This window comes from Aptenodytes forsteri, unplaced genomic scaffold (genome assembly GCF_000699145.1).
Source record: "Aptenodytes forsteri isolate BGI_AS27 unplaced genomic scaffold, ASM69914v1 Scaffold282, whole genome shotgun sequence".
NCBI lineage: Eukaryota > Metazoa > Chordata > Aves > Sphenisciformes > Spheniscidae > Aptenodytes > Aptenodytes forsteri.
Window position 1 is genome coordinate 4,470,785 of NW_008794089.1, and position 18,035 is coordinate 4,488,819.

Sequence of the window (18,035 nt, forward strand, 5' to 3'; positions counted from 1 at the left end):
CATTAACTATTCTTCATGTCATTGATTCCAGAATTACCTGTTATTCACAGAGGTCATCAAATTATTTTGCTTGATCTTCTCTTACTGGGTGGATTTCAGAGCCTTCTGAACTAAAACTGAGAATATTTAACTCACAATATATGACTAGGTCCTTTGATGAATCATAGTACTCTGAGCTTTGATGAAACCTATGACTAAAACCATTTGCTTGAAGTATTAATTTAATTCAACAGGTGCACTAATACAAAGTTATGCTGTTCTACTGCTTATCCATAGAAATATACTTTCAATGACTCCTTTGTTCATGTCCCAATGCCAATTCCACAGAAATTAAGAAATACTTAAGATGTACCTCAAACCTACAGTTAAGGAGTAAAACTATAATCTTGATTCTCATGGTGCCACTCCAAATTTATGTCACTATAACATTATTCGAGATCCAACTTCCCATAATATATTTTCTAGGCATGTGGTTTTTACTGATGGTTGCTATTTATACTACCTAGGCCATCAATTATGAGCATTTGTGGAGAATTTGAATTCTAGAGATGGACATCCTGTGCTGAATCCAAACAGCCAAGGGCTTAAAAATACCTCTGTGGCCTCCCAGTCCTAGACTGTTCTAAGAACTGAGAAGAACCAGTGGAGTCTATGTTACAGTACTGTTCCACCCCATAAACTGAAGCTTTGGCTAGAACATCTGCTGTATTATGTGCTCTGGCCCTGGACGTACTCCTTGATATGCCTATGCTGACCTAGCCTTTTCCCCTTCAGTCACTAATATCAGACTTTGCACAAGGGTCTCTGAAAAGTAAACTGAAGATTAATTTCTATATTTTCTATGGCAGAGAAACTTCTCACTTGGCTGCATTCGAACCTTTCTTCCATTCACTGTGTGTTCCTTACCTTTGAAATAACTCATTGAGACTATCACTGTGCCCAAAGATCTTACTGTGATCTTACTAGATCTTACACTATCTCAGCGGTGTTCTAAATCCAAGAATGCAAAGAAAGAGTACTTACAAAATTTCAGTTTAAAAAGAAAAGTTTCCTGTATTAAGTGGTCCCTTCGAGCCTTGTGTCTGGCTATACTCCATTTATCCACCTTTTTTAGTCTTAACAATACCATTAGTGCCATTGTTAATATTCTTATCAGAGAGTAAAGTTACATGGGCAAAGTTACTCAGGTGAGCTCACTGTAGAATTGCAGCTGTCACTCTTTGAGCAGTCATTGGCTAGTCACTCTTCAAATACTATATCGGTGATACAAGCAGATATATGTAGTGTAATAGGAAATCTAAACCAGAACCCTAACTAAAATTTTTTAGACTAAATAGGTCATTGTATGGAAAGAGAAGAAAGGATCTATTGCACTCCTGTTGCAGCTAGTCATAAAATTCTTATGGACTTGAGTGATAGCAGCACTGAGACTGAGACTCTTAAATGTATATGTATGTTAAAAATGCCCTTATGAATTTAATGAGGATTAAACCAACCGGAGTTTACAGATACATAAGAAATACTTATACATAGCACCCCCCAATAGAAAATTATTAGCTTTAGCATTCAAAAAAAACCTAGTAGCAATAACCTGTGTTAAAGGTTTAACAATATATGAACAATGACCAGGAAAAAAAAAAAAATCTCATTCTGTCTTGAATAAAAACAGCAAGGAAATAAATCTCATTCAAAAATTGAAATGAAATTAGTATTTCAGAGGTGAAATGGTTTGTGAAAGCAAATCACTCCTCTACATCTACAGGAGATCTGATTCTGACCTCTTTCACATCATTCTGGCATAGCTCTACTTTTCATGGCATTACACTCAATTTATACAAATCTGAGAGCATTTACTCAATGCTTACTTCCCAAATCTTTTCCATCTCAGCCAAAATAATATGCAATGAAAGAGAAAACGAAGTGTGAAAACGGTATCTCAAAAAGAAACAAAGATCTTTCTTTCTCTGCCTTCCTTTCCCTTTCCCTCCTTCCTTCCTTCCTTCCTTCTTCCTTCCTTCCTTCCTTCCTTCCTTCCTTCCTCTCTCCTGCCCTCCTACCTGCCCTCCCTCCTTTTCTAGGTTTCTAGGTGCTAAATGTCTCTCTACTAATGCCCTCCTACCTGCCCTCCTTCCTTTTCTAGGTTTTCCCATGCTAAATGTCTCTCTACTAAGCAGTCATCCAGAAATTTGGACTTGTAAAGGAATGTTTCAGCTGGCATATAACAACAAAAGATTGCAGAGAAAAACTGCCTTAAGACATTTTACAAAGCATGGCACAAAGTGGGAAAAGCATGCACATCTAAAACTAGATTTCCAGGTCACAAAAGGAATCCCTTGCAATGAAGATTTTTATCTGAAATGGAAGGATGACTTGGGGTAAGGGCACTGTGCCATAATTCAGTCATTCTAAATTAAATTTCTTAGCTCTGACATTCTTATCATACAGGACCCTGGCCAAGTTGTTTATGGCTCCAGAGTCCAAAATCTCCGAGGTGAAGAAAATACCTCTTCTCTCTTTTCCTTTATAAGGTCTTTTTGAATCTTTATGTTGTAGGACTGTCAACATACGCAGCAAACTGCGGTTACAATCTTAGGCTGCAAGAGGCAGCTTTTTTTCTTGAAGCAGAGTACTGAACTTCGCTGGAATTTGAACACACTACTGTGATACAAGTGTTGACAATAATTTTCCATAAATTTACTTCTTACCTTTCACATTATCCAAATGCATTGCTGTTGTGTGAAGTCATTAAATGAGTGTCAAAACATATCGAAAATAGAGAACACAATTCTTAACATTGTTCTGCCTGCTCAAATAGCATCATACCAATGTGGCAACATTATTTATAGATAAAAATATATACATGCGTAAATAAAAGATCTATCAACACTTAAAAGCAAAGATGACAAATATTTCACTGTGGTAAGAAGTAAATGTTTCTTCACAGTATTTTGTAACCCTGCATGAGTGTAATTATCTCATGATGACCAAGATACCCATCACGTCGCATTACTTGTTATGATATTTCTTTCCAATATAAATATAAATTAATTTAATAAATTACTTTTACTCAGGTTCTGCTTGAGCCTTGAAGGCCACTCTATCACTTGTGCTATCATGCAACCCAAAGCAGAAGGCTCCTTAGGATTCCTCTTATCAGAAAAATAAATAAATATCTGCCATGGCAGATCTAAACTTTTTGAAAGGGAACATCACAGTCATGCTTACTGTCATGGCTACTAGATCAGGCATTTGGTGTTGAGAAAGAGTTCAGGCTATACTAAAGAATAGGAGCTTTGGTCTGTATTTGGTCTAAATAAGAAACTACTCACAAGCTGTGAAGATATTGGGCTGCTTGACACCTGAGGTGTACTTCGCTTTGATCTACGAATTCTTTCTTCTTCTGCCAGAGGGAAGAGCTGTACTCTGACACTGGATTTTACAATTTTCCTCATCAGGAAAAGGTAGTCTTTGTGAATGGCAATCTCAAGTTGCATAAGGGCACAAATGGACCGAAATCTGCTTGTATTGGATCAGCTGAGACTTCAAATACACAGTTAAAAAGCAGTCTCGGAGGAAAAACCTGGCTGCACAGAAACTGATGTGAATCAGGATCTGATTTAGGGAAACCGCCTAATTTCATAGGAATTTGTTGTTGCATGACAGCCTCTGTTCTTGAAGGAAATCCCCTGAAGGACAGAAACAAATGCAGGGTTTCTCTAAGGAAACACTGACATGAGTCAAGAAATATCTTGGAACAAAACCAGAGCTAACCCTGGAGATGGAAGCACTTGAGCTGTGTGGGTGCACCAGGCCACCGGAGCACGTACACCTATCCAGGCACTGAGGTGGAGGGCTAGGGGGTTGAGAGCAGAAACTGGCCAGCACAGCCTTCCCATACCCAGCACTAAGACAGGCTCTCTATGTTGTGCTGTATTCTTGTCATTTAGCTGTACCAGCTTGGATGGAGTTTGTTAGTGTATATAGCGCTGCACTGTGCCTTGTAAACTTAACGTATGCCTGTACCAATTACCTTGACTGCAGTTTGACCCTCTAAATGGGGCTGGACTGGCTCAGATTCAGCCTTCATGTTAGTCACTATAATGAAAACTAATCTTGGTCCTCCCTTCTCAGACTATAAACAGGCAGCCTGTAACGAGCATTGCATGTTTCCTGTGTAGTCATTGCTAACAGACAGAACAGCTGGTAAACTAGACTCCTGACGGCGAATCTTGGCGATATCAAGTCTTTGCATGTGATGGTGGGTCACCTTCTCAGCCATCTTACACTGTTTTCTTAAGAACACACTGAACAGAGCATTTGGCTTCAACCACCACTAGCTCTGATTTGGGGATACTTCACCTGGTCTGCTGTTGTACTGTGTTTATAGTCATTTGTTTCTGAATTTGCTACGTATTCTTTGGGAGCTCAAAATACAAATAAATACAGGTTAAAATAGAAAAATTGATGAGGAGGAACTAAATGGAACTCTGTTTTTGCAATGAAGGAAAAACTGGCACCCATGTTGTATTATATTGTCTCAATGTAAGTGAACAGTTTTAATACATATTATGTATGCATGTCAATATTTGTCAGCAATCCAGGGTCTTCTTGTTTTTCTCTACATATAATACTTACTTTCATATCTCTTCAGTGACAGCATTCTTAAAGGCAAATGATGTAATATCACATAAAGATAGCCATTCTCCCCTCACAGCCCCTCTTCTTTTTCTCCCTCCCTCCCTCCCTCCTTCCTTCTCCTTCCCTGAAAAAAACCACCCCGAACAAACCAACCAGAGAATAAAGAGTACCAATTAAGGATAGATTCAGATTTGATTTTTCTCGGAATGTGAATGAAAGGGTTAGCCAGCAAAGGGTTAGCAAAAAATCATCTCAGAGCTTGGTCTCTGCTGAGCTCACCTTGTCATTTCTGATTTCATTACATTCATTTCATTGAGTTTCTAGCAGAACGGTTGAACCTGCAAAGCGTCCTTTCTCTCCCATTTGCTGAGCACAGTAAGCCAGCTGCCACGAGTGTTGAGGCAATGGGGGCTGGGGAATAGGGTGGCAGCAAAGAGGATTGCTCCAGCTGCATCTAAAAACGTATGAATTCTGCAGAGAGCGAGCAACATGTCCTGCTTCAGAATAGGCTGACTGGCTTTTCTAAAAAAAAAAGGTCATGACTCAGTCAAAAGCTCAAACGCTCATAGGAAGGAAAGAAACATGTTTATAGTCTTCATATGAGTAGCCTAAGAACAATTCTGTCCATAAATATTTATTGAAAAAAGTACAGAAATAGCAGAGAATGAAAGCTTATTTTGCAGATTAAACCTTTCCTGCAGTTTTTTTTTTCTCCATATGATGAGTAATTATGCAATTTCTTTGGCTTTCACTTATTATAATAGTACTGGTTATATTTTACTTAGCAAAATGAGATAAGTGCATACCTGCACTCTTTCCTTTAAGAGACACCATGATGCAAAGGCAAATTCTTCAGTTTCAATGGCAGTTGATACTGTTTGCCCTATCAGAGGCCAGAGGAACTTAGAAGCATCACACAAAGGTTTTGCACTATATACGTTTTCACTGACTATGCAACAATATTAGCAGCCTCTCCCTCCAGGGAAATAAAAACTGCAGGTTACCAAATCAGTAGTTTATCTATTCTGTCCTGCCCAGTCCTGTCCTGTCCTGTCCTATTCTATCCTATCTTATCCTATCATCCTATCCTATCCTATCCTATCCTATCCTATCCTACCCTATCCTCTCTTGCTCTTGCTCTATTCCCAGTGACATCTAAATCAATTCTTCAAATAACTGAAAGAGCAAATATCCCCTAAGTCAACAGATAAATTTATGGTTGAAAGACGATTATTTGCAAAGTCATTTGTTTTTTGCCCTGCCAAAAGCAAGATGGTAAGCCAAAGTCTAGCCTCCATCTTCATAAGCTTCTAGCTTTGCATTTTCCTCTTTTTTTACCACTTTTTTTAGATACGAAAATGAGTATCAGTGGGAATTTTTTGTGTCCCCCACCCCATCCACACATCTATAAATTTTGACTTGAAAAAGAATGAAACATATTTTTTAATTGGCTGGTTACTTATCTGCAGACTAGTGCAATCTGGTAACCAAACTCATCTTACTCCTGTATCATCACCTAAATAGAATGCTTTTCAAAAATAAACAATAACAGAATTGTGTGCCAAATTTTAATTTAAGACAAGATGGATTCCTTTCTTTAATGAGATGAACCAATATTTCATTGCATAAATAAGACTACTCTTTAAAATGGATAGGACATATTCTGCTATTAATTATAGATGCAAATCAGGAAACAGTATATTGACCTTAATAGTTTTTTGTCCTTCTACAACTTGAATATGCCACTGCTATAAAATCTCTTCAGCTTATCCAACCTATTTAACGTTGCAAGGAATTTTATCTGGCACTACCACAATTGAAGAGAGAGATGATTGGAATTATAAGTCTGGGGGAAAAAAATCTGTATGCACGCGAAGCTTTGAAGGGCTTTTTAAAGTTCTGTGCAGATTGCCTGCGTAAGCTTTATAACAACATGGCAAGCATGGCTTTTCCTCCTGGACACAAAGCCTAATGGCTAGTTTTCTGTTTGCCTTAACTCCTGTGAGTATTCCTGCTGAGCAGCTTTAGCAGACCAGCCTCTCAAAGTAAAAGATTAAACCTTTTCTCCTGTTCCCATGAGTTTTAATCTTGAGGGAAACAGAAATCAAAATGATTGAAAAGGCAACATGAAGAGTCACATCTAGCCATGGCGGGTAATAGCCAAGAATAGAAAGCTTTAGATATTGACATGATCTGACGTTACTTCTGTTCGAAGGTGGCTTAATCACAGGTTTCTGCACAAAAAGCATCCAGACTTCGAACAACTGTGCTAGGCTTGCTGCCAGCAAACATCATAACTGAGTGCTGTTATCAGCCCTTCAGAAAGGAAAGGCAGAAAAAAGGCAAAAAGGAAAAGTTCTTGTCCTTCTAATAAGCTTGGCATGTGAACATGCTTGTCAGAGAGATACCCACTCTAAATCCTAAATTTTATGTTAACAAACAGAAGCACTCTGGCCTTGGTTCTGCATGGGGCTTAAACATAGGCCTGTCTGAAGGTAAACACTACTAATCAAATACGTCACTATTTTGATAGGTTGTGCCTTCTGCAAAAAGGCTGAAGAAGAGAAACTGGTACCTGCCTTAATGACCACTATCCATTTGAGCCTCAAGTACTGCCTCTCAGCTACCACGGAGAGGGCCAGAAGAAGAGAAAAGCTCTGGAGTAATTAGCTCAAAGCAGTAAAAACAAATGGCCAAACAAAAAACCCAGGCAGAAAACCTTAGCTTTTGTGGGGAGAATACTTCACATCAACAAAAGCTTGTTCTGAAGCAAAACTGATGGCCCTCAGTCTTGTTCCTTTCTTGTTCCAAAGTATATCTCATTATGAAGCTTTCTCTCATCCAAGCTTCTTCATCATGTGCACCAACTCCATGTCTTGCCTATTCATCTGTCACTGCATCAGTTCCTTCAGTATGGACATCCCAGGGAATGTGCCAACAGCATTTCATCAGAAATTTGTATCAGAAATAGTGTGGCCAGCAGGACTAGGGAAGAGATCGTTCCCCTGTACTTGGCACTGGTGAGGCCGCACCTCGAATACTGTGTTCAGTTTTGGGCCCCTCACTACAAGAAGGATGTCAAGGTGTTGGAAGCCTGGAGAAAAGGAGGCTGAGGGGAGACCTCATCGCTCTCTACAACTACCTGAAAGAAGGTTGTAGCGAGGTGGGTGTCAGTCTCTTCTCCCAAGTAACAAGCGATAGGACGAGAGGAAATGGCCTCAAGTTGCACCAGGGGAGGTTTAGATTGGACATGAGGAAAAATTTCTTTACTGAAAGAGTGGTGAAACATTGGACCAGGCTGCCCAGGGAAGTGGTTGAGTCCCCATCCCTGGAGGTATTTAAAAGACATGTAGATGAGGCACTTAGGGACATGGTTTAGTGGGCATGGTGGTGTTGGGTTGATGGTTGGACTTGATGATCTTAGAGGTCTTTTCCAACCTTAATGATTCTATGATTCTATGATTCTATGATCATGTTGTCCACATGGTGTTGGGCCAGTGCAATGGCTCTATGCATCTACTGAACTATAGAGCTGCATCTCATTGTCCATATACCTAGCCAAGGATCTGGCGAGCAGAAAAGAGGGGTCTGAGAAGTTCCCTTTCCTGCAGTTCACCTCCACAGAGGTGAACTAGTACCACAGAGGAACTGAGCTGTTAAGAAAGGTCATTGTTTTATTACATTATTGTCCTCGTGTCTTTGCCTTACATCTTGCACAGTCACCTGCTGAGCGTACGGTGGTTATGCAGTACTACCAAATGGGAATTAAAATTGCTTTGCACAGCTATAAACACCCACCAATATCTACAAGGCAATAGAGAATCAAATCCTCATAGTTAGTAACATGGTTTGTGGATAACAGCAGGTGCCTGTATTTAATGTTTACCATTCTGGCATCGTGGCAGGGTTCCTACACACTGCATTGACTGTGGCACAGGAGTGATCAAGCTGATGTTTGCAGGTCAGTTATTGTTTAAAAAAATTCCCTTGAAAGGACACCAGTTTACACGCATCATTAAAGCTCCATCAGCACATTACACAGCTCCAGGTTGTAAACCATGCCAGATCAGGACCTTTCATTCTTTAGATGGATGAAAGTATGATGCCAGCAGTGACAGGGTATGCATTGTGATTAGGCATTGTGACCAGGAGGCAAGACTTTTGAAAAATGGTCTTCCAAAGATGATTGCAAGTAACACAGCAGGTGCTGGAAACTTTTCTACATCACTGAGTCTGTTTCATTGACTCCAACATTTCACTGATAAATGTGATTGCACTTTTCCCTCACTCAGCAAATATAGTGACTGGCAGAGTAAAGCAAACTTTAGCATCTGTGTTTATATCCATCGATCTATGTCTTGTAAGTGTTATGTCACTTGAGAATCTTTATGAAAACAAATAATTTATAACCACAAGGAGATAAACTGCTATCCATCTTACTGCAATCTTAATGTAAGCTGTTTTATGTCCTTCATTACTGACCATAGTACTCAAGTTGATACCAGATAATAGGGCAGAGACTTTTTCATTTCTAAATAAGCAATTTAAGGCTAGACTGCATTTGTAATTCCTGAAAGTTATCTTCTACTCAGTATCTTGTTCTGCATAAAGGAATTTGGGGTTTTAGACCTTGGGCCTGTGTGAAAAGGTGACAAATTCTGTAATGAGATCAACCATTGTCACAGCAGTGGCAGGCATGCAGGACTTTTGGCATTCACAGTAAAAGAAGAGGTGGCAAAGGAATACGAGTGGAGACCAAACAACCTTCCCACAACTGGAGGAGACAAGGGCATCAAGTGGAAGATCACCACCCAAATGCACAGAGACAGTTAACCTTTTTCAGGATCTCACTTTCAGGAAAGATGCATGCAGTGAACTTGCAGAAGAGAAGCCTCAAGGAATTACTTTGAGTTTGAAGTGTAGTATAGAAATCGAAGAGGTTAAAAACCATAAGCACAGTTTTTCAATTCAAATGTACTTTCTCGTTGGTCTGCATTTGGACATATTTCTATCTTCTTGGCTTTGAAATTCTAGACCTCTGCAAGCCTCCTGCAAATCCTAACGAAGGCAGACTCTCAGCCCAATTTTGCCAGATTGCCTCCACCTCTCAGGGTTTTTAACACTCCCATTCTTTAGAAGGAACCAGTTTTAGTTAGATCAGCCAAAATGCATTCTGTTACAATGCTGCAGCCTTCTGGAGTTGAGGTAATTTTTAAAAAAGTATCTTTTTTTTCTAAAACCTAGCATTTATCCTTTAAAATCTGAATTGTCTTTAATGTGACAGCACAGCAGAGCTAACTTTTCTGTTTTGTTAACTCTGAACTCATCTTTAGATGTGTTGATATTCTCAGCAGGTTTTGTTCTGGACTTCCAGCCATTCGTTACTTTGTTGAAAGATACAGAGTTAATTTTATCTTGAAAATTGAAATCTAACCTATATTTTTGTTTAGCCTGAAAGGGTGTAATTCAGTTTGCTGTTATGCAGTGTTAATACACTCTTCATCTGTTGACTTGGGGATTATTTTTCTTGTGTGTTGTCAAAGGACTTTTCTGTTATTAAGCCAACATCTTGTGTAGCAATTCTGTTTAGTTTATTTTTTTTGATTCGTGTTTGGATTACGTAAATCAGGACACTACCATCTTAATTTTAAATTAAGTAGTAATTTACATGCTTCTTTTCAAATGGTATTCTGCTGTGATGTTGATAAATTGTAAACCCATAGCCCAAGAAATACACTATTGCCATCTCTACTTAGAGTCTATGGACATTGTACCGAGGATGCAAGGCTACAGGCTTGCCAGACTTGCATTCTTTCGGCCCCTACCTCAAGCTGTTTTACTTGATTTAGCTGAAACACCATTTTTTTTCTAATGACAGGGTGGCTATGCCTAGTTTGTTTTACTTTTGCTTATTTTCTTATGGTATAACCACATTTTTATATAGATACTAGTAAAAAGTAGTTACTTTATGCAGAATGGGATATTGATGACTAACATAATAATGCAATGCAGAGGAATACACATCTGGTACGATAGCAGCGGCCTTGAAAAGTGGGAACATGGGATGCAGGGCAGAGGAGTACATGCTTGGGATGACACAAGACTGGGCACTGACTGATACAGGTGACCCCAGGGCTATAACCAACTCACCAGCAGTCAAATAAATTCAGGACTGGAGCTGGGTGAAATTGATTTCACAGGTATCAAAAAAATCAAAGAATATATGCAACACTTTGCCATACATAGTAAATTATATATACATTAGGTGTAGTAAATGTAGTATAATAAAACATATAGTAAATGTGGCAGAGTTGCAGATCAGTGAAGAACAAAGGTGTAAATGCGTGTTAGCACAACCAAAAATGACACCAAGCAGATCCTTTAGTGAGGGAGAAGCCACCAACGTTGTAGTCCTCCCAGCAAAGGACTTAGGCTGCTGACAACTTGCCATCCTTGCTCTCCTCTCCGCCCAACACATGCACCTCCTGCTCAGACTGAAGCCATGCTTTCAGCCTCACTTAGATTACCACCATTCACAGAAGAGGTCTTGCCTTGCTTCGAGGTTGCAGTTACACCTTTCAAAATAAGGTACAACTCAGTGTGAGAAACACTGCCAATTTTCTTTGATTTTTTTTTTTGTTTCCTGAATAACTTGTGGCATTCTTTTTTGATTGGAATATCTTTCCTCCTTCTCCCACCTTGTTTCATTGACAATGAAGTTGGATAAAGTCCAACAGCAAATTTGGATTTCATTAGGGCCAATTCCACTCATGATGCAGATCTGAAGACTTGAATCAAAGCTGTGATTGTTGCTGTACTGATACCCAAACTGCTCTGAGTGTGCACGCATAGGTTCCTCTCTGCCAGAATGGAATAAGAAGGAAAAAAAACTTGATTTGTTGAGCATAATTGTATGGATAATCTCAATCCATTACTTTGTGGCACAGAACAGTTTCCCATTCACACATCCATCTTCTCTGAAATAAGAGACTATTCTTACATTTTATTCACATAATGGTTTTGATAGAAATTCTGTTTTGCTGCAGATGAGGGCCCTGGAGGTTTTTGGTCTATTGTAATACATAAGGGCTGCCTGACATTGCAGCATTCTTTCTCTAGTGCTATTGCCTAGCAGGGCTAAAAGCACTTATGTCTTTTACAGTTCTGCTATTGCCATTATCCATTTCAATGGGGTTTAAATGTAAAAGTGAAATTGATGGTGTTAAAGCATGCATTTCAATCATGCTAAGAAAGAAGATGTTGATGGGAGCTAGCAAGGGAGTTCTGGACAAAAATACTGCAAGGGAGAAGCTGAAAGGCTGATTACTGTAAGCCCAGCGACTGTGTTTTATTTGGTTACAGAGCTACCACACGTAAAAAGACATTGGTCCATGTTGCATAACTCAGGATGAGGTGAATTTGTCCTTGTCAGTATTATAGCAACCATCTCCTTCCTCCTCCCTGAGGTGGGACTTCATGGAAAAATCTTCAAGTCCTTATTCAGCTTTTTATCTGAGATTTAAGGTATCCCTTCTCATCAATCTTTGTAGTCAGGGTGATTTCTTGTGGCTACAGACTATTGTGCTTCTTGTAAAAATCATACCTTTGTAATTATAGTGCAGCGTTCTGTCTGAGACTGAGTCTTTATGGAGCAGTAGAAGAGACGCTTTGTACCATACAAATTATAAAGAACACAGTAACTCAGAGTTAGCAAAACTAATGAGAAAGAGGTAAGGCTGTTTTGCAGGAGCTTAATGAGTTGGATTTTAATTTCCATCCAGCAGATAACCAGAGCTGTGAGCAACCTTGACACAAGTTGAAAACAGAATCATGAAGTGTTACGTGGTCTATTGAAGCACCTCTGGCACAACTATTGCTCTGACCCCTGCTTGGATCAAGACAAACATCCATGACAGAGTTTCTTCTGGGGCTGTGGTCAGCTTTTCCCTTGCCTGCCTCTGTGTGCCCCATGTCCTAAGGCTTAATGCCATCACCAAGAAACATGCAACTTTGTGAGAAACACAGCCATATTTTGGGGATCTCCACATTTATCTTGGATTGCAAACAACTGAAAAGGCTTGTCTGGTGTCTTGATTTATTTGCATTTGTGCTTCCATGATAGCAGCATGGTCTATACCTGTTTAATTGGTTTAAGTCAAATTTAAACACTAAGCAAGCTTAAAACAACAGAGCTGTACAACAGAGCTGTGGTCTTGATTACAGAATTATAGATGAGGTTACAAAGAAGAAAATAAAATTATAATGTTATATTTCAGACTATACAATAAAAACCTTCCTTAGCTTTTATGGTATTTTAGCTATCTGGAGGGAGAAAGGGCAAAGAAAGGGATGGTGTATCTCTGAGCACCTCTTTCTTCCCATCTTCAAAATAGAAACCTTTCTGCCTTCCCCATCTCAATGTTTCCAAGCCTACTGCGTCCCTGAAAAATGTTATCCCTCCTAGCTTGAGTGACTTTCTTACAAAGCAGAACATTTCTTGCAAGACTTTCTCAGTTAAGTCCCATAAGCATACCATTTTGTAAGGTCCAGTTACTCCTAGGCAATAATCATGACACAATAATTATTAACAGGATGGATTACAAACTTAGCATTTAGAGTGTTCTTTCTAAATAAACTCCCTTTCCCACCTCCTATTAGTTTGGTATCCCTGCTGCCATAACATCTACCCTGGGGTTTAAGTCCCAGTCCCAGTTTCCTCCTACTACTGTTTGCTCAGCCTGAAGTGGGAGAAAAATGCCTATAGGATCAATATGTTCAAACCATTTGAGGAAAAGAGTGTGACAATGTGCCAAAGAAATTTTAGTGACTGACAAAGGTTCCTAGTAAGCAACAATAATAATGTGTGTAAAGTGGATTTTTATTCAAGATTTCTTTAAGCAGCCCCTTTCTTATCAAAAAATACCATTTTATGATAAAAATCATTATGTATGTTTAGCAAAACATTTCCATTGTACTCTTAATAAAATATCTTTTTCCCCTGAAAGTGTTTTGAGATGAATGTATACCGATGTGCGAAAACATGACTTTATAGGAATTTGTTATGAATAGTCTTTGAAAATGTCTCTCTCAAGCTGCAGGTTTTTCCATTCAATCTGCACTGTTTGTATTTATCCTCTCGCTAGTAGCATCTGCATCCAAGGCTTTCTGCAGAGCCGAATCACAGCATTTTGAATGAAATGTAAAATCCTTAGTGATGGACCTCTTCAGTAGACTAGATGTAGCACTAAATAAAAATTGATTGATTTTGTTTCAACAAAATGGTGACATGCATTTCAATATGAACCCATCTGCCTATCAGGCCCTGTAGTTGTACTCAGTAGTGGTAGTCCTACTTGTAAGTGTACTGTGGTGATGGTTTGAAATCTTAGCCATATGGCTGGACCCTGCTGGATAAACCCACAACCAACACCAGTGCCTAAAAACTCCAAAATCTATATTTTACTTTAAAAACTAAGAAAATGAAATCTTCCTCTCTGACTATACAATGGAATGGTCACATACAACTGAAAATTAATTCCCTGTAAAGGCAAACCTGCACTTTGGTTATGCGCTGTCATGGATTTAACCCAGAGTGTCCCAGCATTGCAGACTGAGTTTATGTTAAATTACATTTAATGTTTTCAAGTTGCAAGATAATTAAAAAGATATAAATAAAATATTACAAAATAAATAGCTGTTTCATATAGCAGCTCCTACTCTTATTTGCTTAATTGCAATAGTAATGATAATAATATACTCTATTGCAGTGGAGGCTACAGTTAAGGGACTAGGGTCTCATTGCACCAGGACTTTACAAAATAAACCAAAAATATAATTCTTTCAACAAAGCCGTTGACAATGCATCGGTGGAAGTGATTAGTTAAGATAGGTGTCTAAGCTGTAGTTCTTGAGCTGTGTGAGGCTCACAAAAGATGTAAGCATGGTGCAAACGCGGGACTTGCATGCAGTGACTGATGGCTGGATGGTGCTGGCAGGAAGGCTGGTCTGTAACCAAAGAAGGAAGCCTGACAGCAGAGCCCATTGCAGCCGCGCTATTTGGCTGGACGGTGACACAGCTGCATACTCATCCTGGTCTCATCTGGGGTAGTGAGGTGGCTGGGGAGCCTTTTTCGCTAAGAGATATTTGTCTCCATTAGTACTTGAATTTCGTAGTAGGTTCCCTGTAGCTCTCACAGCTCTTTTGTTTGTTGTGTGTTCTTTGTGTTTTAGGCTTATAACTTGGGTAATATTCAGAAAATGTAAAGCTAGGGGACTAAAATACTTATTTAATTTATAAAGACATGCAAACATTTCTACAAGGTTATTCAGGGCAGCTAAATTAGCTCCTTAACAAGGTTTGTGTTAATATAATCCTGACTTTTTGTCCAAGTCCTGTTTATTTCATGTGACTTTATTCAGCAAGTGGAATAAAACCTGTTTTGAGAGTCTGCCAGCATCTAGCATATCTGTAGCTCCCAGGAGAAGGAAATGTAGATGTCCAGGTACATCTGCAAGTGGGAAAGCGTATACGGTAGTCCATCTGGATCCTATACTAACAGATTATTGACAAAGCACTCATGTACCTAGACCATAAGCAACCCTAATATTGAGGGAGCACTCTGAAAAGTGAGAGATGGAAAGAGACCTGAGACCATGAACGAAAATAAAATTCTAGACCTTTATCTCAGTTGCTTTATCACTAGGTATGTTTTCAGAGAAAGACCTTGCAATTAATTAGCAGACTTTTCTTGCCCAAGGTTGTTTATGATATGAAGATTATTGACATTTCTATAGAAATCATTAATAACATTCAATCTGGAAATTACCAGTTTGTCTAAATAGGGTAAATAGTAATGCATGTTAAAAACCAGCTGACCTAGCCTAACTGTTTAATTCACAAAGCTATATATCTTGTGTTATGAATGCCCATTTCATCCCCTTTTCACTGCTCACACATGCATGTACACACATACACACAAAATCTCAGTTACAACTTTCCTCCTGGGATGCATTAAAGTAAATGGAAAGATGCTTCTTTTTCCAAAGCCTCTCATTCTGCATTCTTGAGAGAGGCAGAATTTTATGTAGGGGATGGGATAGAAATATGGAAGGCAATAGTATGCATGTATTTAAACCTAAAGCCTTCTTCTGTTAATTCAGATGTTCAATTTAAATTTGAATAGAGATTAATAAATTACACAAATTATAACACTTTTGACTTGGATGTGGGCCAGTGGTGTTATATATAAGAAGTGCTGAGCTTCTGGAGCTTCAGCATGCTCATTCATATTCAACCAGTGCTAACCAGAGAAATAATAGCATTATCACCTAGTTCAGTAATCAAATAATGGAAAACCGATCTCCGGGAGTTTTGACTGGAAAGAAGTGCTGCTTCTGGAGCTTCAGCATGCTCATTCATATTCAACCAGTGCTAACCAGAGAAATATAGCATTATCACCTAGTTCAGTAATCAAATAATGGAAAACCGATCTCCGGGAGTTTTGACTGGAATGGAAAAGAGTTTCTTACTGTGTTTATTAGCTGGAATACTAAGGACTCAGCTGTGGTGAGTTAAGGAGTGATATTTTAATAAATTTCTGAATCTGGATACATAAGCATCCTGATGAAAGTAGAATTAGCTGTTTCAGTCTCTCATTGGCAAGAAGTGCTGAGCTTCTGGAGCTTCAGCATGCTCATTCATATTCAACCAGTGCTAACCAGAGAAATAATAGCATTATCACCTAGTTCAGTAATCAAATAATGGAAAACCGATCTCCGGGAGTTTTGACTGGAATGGAAGAGAGTTTCTTACTGTGTTTATTACCTGGAATACTAAGGACTCAGCTGTGGTGAGTTAAGGAGTGATATTTTAATAAATTTCTGAATCTGGATACATAAGCATCCTGATGAAAGTAGAATTAGCTGTTTCAGTCTCTCATTGGCTTGCTATATCACGTATATATTATTAATTTTTTTGTCTTTGCAATGTAATGCTACCTTGCACAAAATGTTGACTGGCATGCTAGCTAAAATACTGTTATAGTTCTTGAATATTATTAATTATGATATTTCTCCAGTGGAAATGTATTAGGGGGCTGTTAGGGGCATATGTTAATTGTGTCTGTATTGCTTAGCTTCATTTATTGGATTTTTCCTGTGATATATGTTAATAGACTTCCAATAGATATGGCTACATTTTCAGAAGAAATGGATGTAGTTGTGTAGAGCAAATCTGAAGACAGATAAGTTACATGTGAGGCAATGTATAGATGCAAAACATGTGCCTGAGGTGAGGCAGTCACCAAATTAGTGTTTTGCCCATCTATCTGATCTCCCATGAATTCAGTGTTACTATACTAAACGTGTAGTAGCAACACATTGGTGTATGACTGAATATGATACATTAGGAACTTGAAAATAAAGGTACCATTTGCTTGCTCTACCTTCTGAAACCTGACACACTGTACCCAGAAAAACAAAAAGGAGGTAGTAGAATCAAGGTGTTTGGGGTTTTTTTCAACGTAGACAACACTGTAGCATATATTGACATGAAAAGCTTCAACTTTTCAGACAGCTTCGAGGGAGCACTGAAATGTGTGTATTTCCTGTCTATCCCATGCAGGGAATTACTGGAATGCAGCTTCTTTCGTTACTTCGTCATCCTACCTTCACTTCTCCACCTTCCAAGGGGAAACCAGTGCAGACATCTCTTTCTATTTCAAAACGTCGGCCTCGGATGGGGTGTTTCTTGAGAATCTGGGGAACACTGACTTCATCAAACTGGAGCTGAAATGTAAGTATGTGCTTCCCATCACTCTTCTTGGCACCTGAAGTAGGTTCATGTCAGATAGTAGGTTTCAAGGAATGCGTATCATTCAGTAAAATATGTAAGCTCACTAAATTCTGGAAATACTTCCAAATCAAGCTGCTTGACATATTTTCAAGTTGCCTTACGTGGGAGGAGCACTTGACGTATATTTGGATTGTTTATTGAGGGGAGAAATACAAAGAAGGATAGAATTGGTAACATCAGTTGTAAAAATGACACTGACCTGAAAAGATTTTTCAAAATTGCATGCCAGATTTATTTCTTTAAAGTGTGTGTCTGCAGCTCTGTGTGTTTTTCTATTTTATCTCACTGTTGTTTGGAAATAGGGGAAAGAAAAAAAAAAAAGAGAGACCATCCACACAGCACTGTAAGGAACCAAAGAGCTGAAAACTTGCATATGATAATTAAAAGCCCTAAAAAAATTTCACAGAAATAAATCTCTATCAGTATTATCTGTTAATAAAATCACTGATTCAAAAAAGAGGGCATAATGATATCAAGGGGTAAGTTAATTTTATTATTTAAACCATTTTTAATGGCCCAGGGGCAAACTTTCCAAGGAAGATGA

At 38.7% G+C, this 18,035-nt stretch overlaps 1 protein-coding gene across 1 annotated transcript in view; it reads left to right on the forward strand.

Annotated features, from left to right (window-relative positions):
• Positions 1 to 18,035, forward strand: part of CNTNAP2 (contactin associated protein-like 2) — a 972,464-nt gene that overhangs the window by 815,064 nt on the left and 139,365 nt on the right. The window contains exon 16 of the mRNA XM_019470872.1: positions 17,261 to 17,431. Coding sequence (XP_019326417.1) covers positions 17,261 to 17,431 — 171 coding nt within the window. The remainder of the gene's footprint in view (positions 1 to 17,260; positions 17,432 to 18,035) is intronic.